Source organism: Buceros rhinoceros, unplaced genomic scaffold, assembly GCF_000710305.1.
Source record: "Buceros rhinoceros silvestris isolate BGI_N320 unplaced genomic scaffold, ASM71030v1 scaffold2866, whole genome shotgun sequence".
NCBI classification, from domain to species: Eukaryota; Metazoa; Chordata; class Aves; order Bucerotiformes; family Bucerotidae; genus Buceros; species Buceros rhinoceros.
The window spans coordinates 28,625-30,715 of record NW_010417922.1 but is presented as its reverse complement, the minus strand read 5'-3'; the positions used below and the strand labels follow the sequence as shown (position 1 = coordinate 30,715).

The window sequence follows — 2,091 nt, the reverse complement described above, 5'->3', positions numbered from 1 at the left end:
GAAAGAGTTTGTCTCCTTCATTCGCCTTCTTCCAGTCGGTACTGCCTTCATCTTGCATTTCAACAATGTAACCTTTTATAGGACTGCCGCCATCCTTTTGTGGAGGCTTCCATGCAAGAGCTACAGATGATTTGGTTTTGTCTTTGATCTCTGGGCAAGATGGTGGACCAGGTACAACTTTAAAACAAGAGCAAGTAAAAATTATCTGAGTTAGTGTCTGCCTTTATTTTTCTGAATACTTTCTAGAAGAATGCAAGTATTTTCATTTTCTTCTGTCATACATAGAGTGCATAATCCTTGACCATGTGTATTAATTACATAAACGGCATATATTATTAAGGGGTACTTAAGGTACAAGGCATAAACAATGCCTTGTTCAATAAAGGAAAACAATAATACAAAAATCTGAATCTGAGCTCAATTTTAGTCGGCAATGTTTGCATTGGTGTAATCACAGTTTAAGTTAATGAAAGAAGTAAATAAAAATTAAAGCTAATTATTTTTAAAATGGTGAAAACCTGTAAATCAGGAAACTGATGTCAATATATTCTTTTTGTTTTAATGAAAATAAAACATTGGATTAATTGCACTAAATTCAATATAAATAATAGCAGCACATTTTGGTTCTGGTATGATATAGTCCTTAAAAATAGTCATGCAAATTATATACTTACATATGGGATCTGCTGCTAAGGCAGGATCTGATGGTTCACTGGGAGGGCCAATTCCAGCAAGATTTTCAGCCATAACTCTAAACTGGTATTCAACACCTTCAGCCAAACGAAGCACGTTGTACTGCAGACCCTTTACTGATGGTTTTGTTACTGGAGCCCTGTTAACACGTGACCAGTAGACACCTCCCACCTCTCTCTTCTCCAACCAATAGCCAGTTATTGGGCTGCCACCATCATTCAAAGGAGGCTCCCAAGTCACCAGCATTGATGATCTGGTGCGATCTAAAATTTTTGGCTTTCCAGGAGGTCCGGGAAGGCCATAGGGATCCTTAATTACAACTTTTTCTGAGAGGCATTCATCACTTATTCCATATTTGTTTGCAGCCCGGACTCTAAATTGATATTTTTCATTGGTTGCAAGATTCCAAACCTGAAAAATAAGATTTAAAACAATACTTGGCTGCTTTCAGAGTAAACTTATTTGAAGTTATGCAGTGGTTTTCGCTTTAAATTCTGTCTTGAAAACTCATTGACATACCTATGTTTAGGTACTACAGAGCTGTGTGTAAGGCCCTAGGGATATTCTTATTTCACATGTATAGGATCAAATTTAAATAAAAATGTCATCATGTTTGTTTTTGCAGTTGGTAAATGTATGAATAATGCTCGGAAATGGAAAAGAAGACATCTAAACTCAGCTGAGATTAAGTGGCAAAAGAGAACAATCTCTTTTGTCATGTGAGGAGAAAAACACACTTACATAGGTGGGCAACATTCACCCAGTAATTCTGGAGTCGAAATGGAGCACAACTACAAGTACCTATGCAAGCAGCAGTTTTCATTAAATACGTCCTATTGTTATTTTTAATGTATACTGAAGTATGTAATAAAGATATTTTACACATTACCCCCAGTCTTCTCTCAGCAGCACTTTTTGAGACTTCTTCCCACTCTGATTTCTTCCTACTAGCATCACGTTTCTCAATAATATAATGGGTAATTTCACTACCACCATTATCAAGAGGTGCATCCCACGTTAAATAGCATGATTCTGCTTTAATATCAGAAACAGCAAGATTTCTTGGTGGAGAAGGACGATCTGTATGAAAAAAATAGACCATAAAATTACATCAAGAAAAAGGCAAAAGCACGTTATTGGCTGTTGTTTTATTAAAATGTTGTATCCTTACCATACACTTCAACATGCGCATTGCGAAATGCAGTGCCAAGACGATTGGAAGCTCTCACAGTGTAAGTGCCTTTATCATCTCTCACTGCTGCAGGCATGCTAAGTTCAGTTTTCGCCTCACTTCTAGATACTTCTTCCTTGGTTATCTTAAGTGCACTGGATGTTTGGTCAATTAAAACTTCATTCTTGTCCCATTCAATCTTCGGCATTGGCAGACCTGTCACATCA

General features: G+C 37.0%; 1 protein-coding gene across 1 annotated transcript in view; it reads right to left on the bottom strand.

The window, feature by feature from the left end:
• TTN (titin) overlaps positions 1 to 2,091 on the bottom strand; it is a gene marked incomplete at both ends in the record, with an annotated part of 84,213 nt that overhangs the window by 53,612 nt on the left and 28,510 nt on the right. The window contains 4 exons of the mRNA XM_010138321.1: positions 8 to 177; positions 675 to 1,104; positions 1,583 to 1,773; positions 1,865 to 2,091. Coding sequence (XP_010136623.1) covers positions 8 to 177; positions 675 to 1,104; positions 1,583 to 1,773; positions 1,865 to 2,091 — 1,018 coding nt within the window. The remainder of the gene's footprint in view (positions 1 to 7; positions 178 to 674; positions 1,105 to 1,582; positions 1,774 to 1,864) is intronic.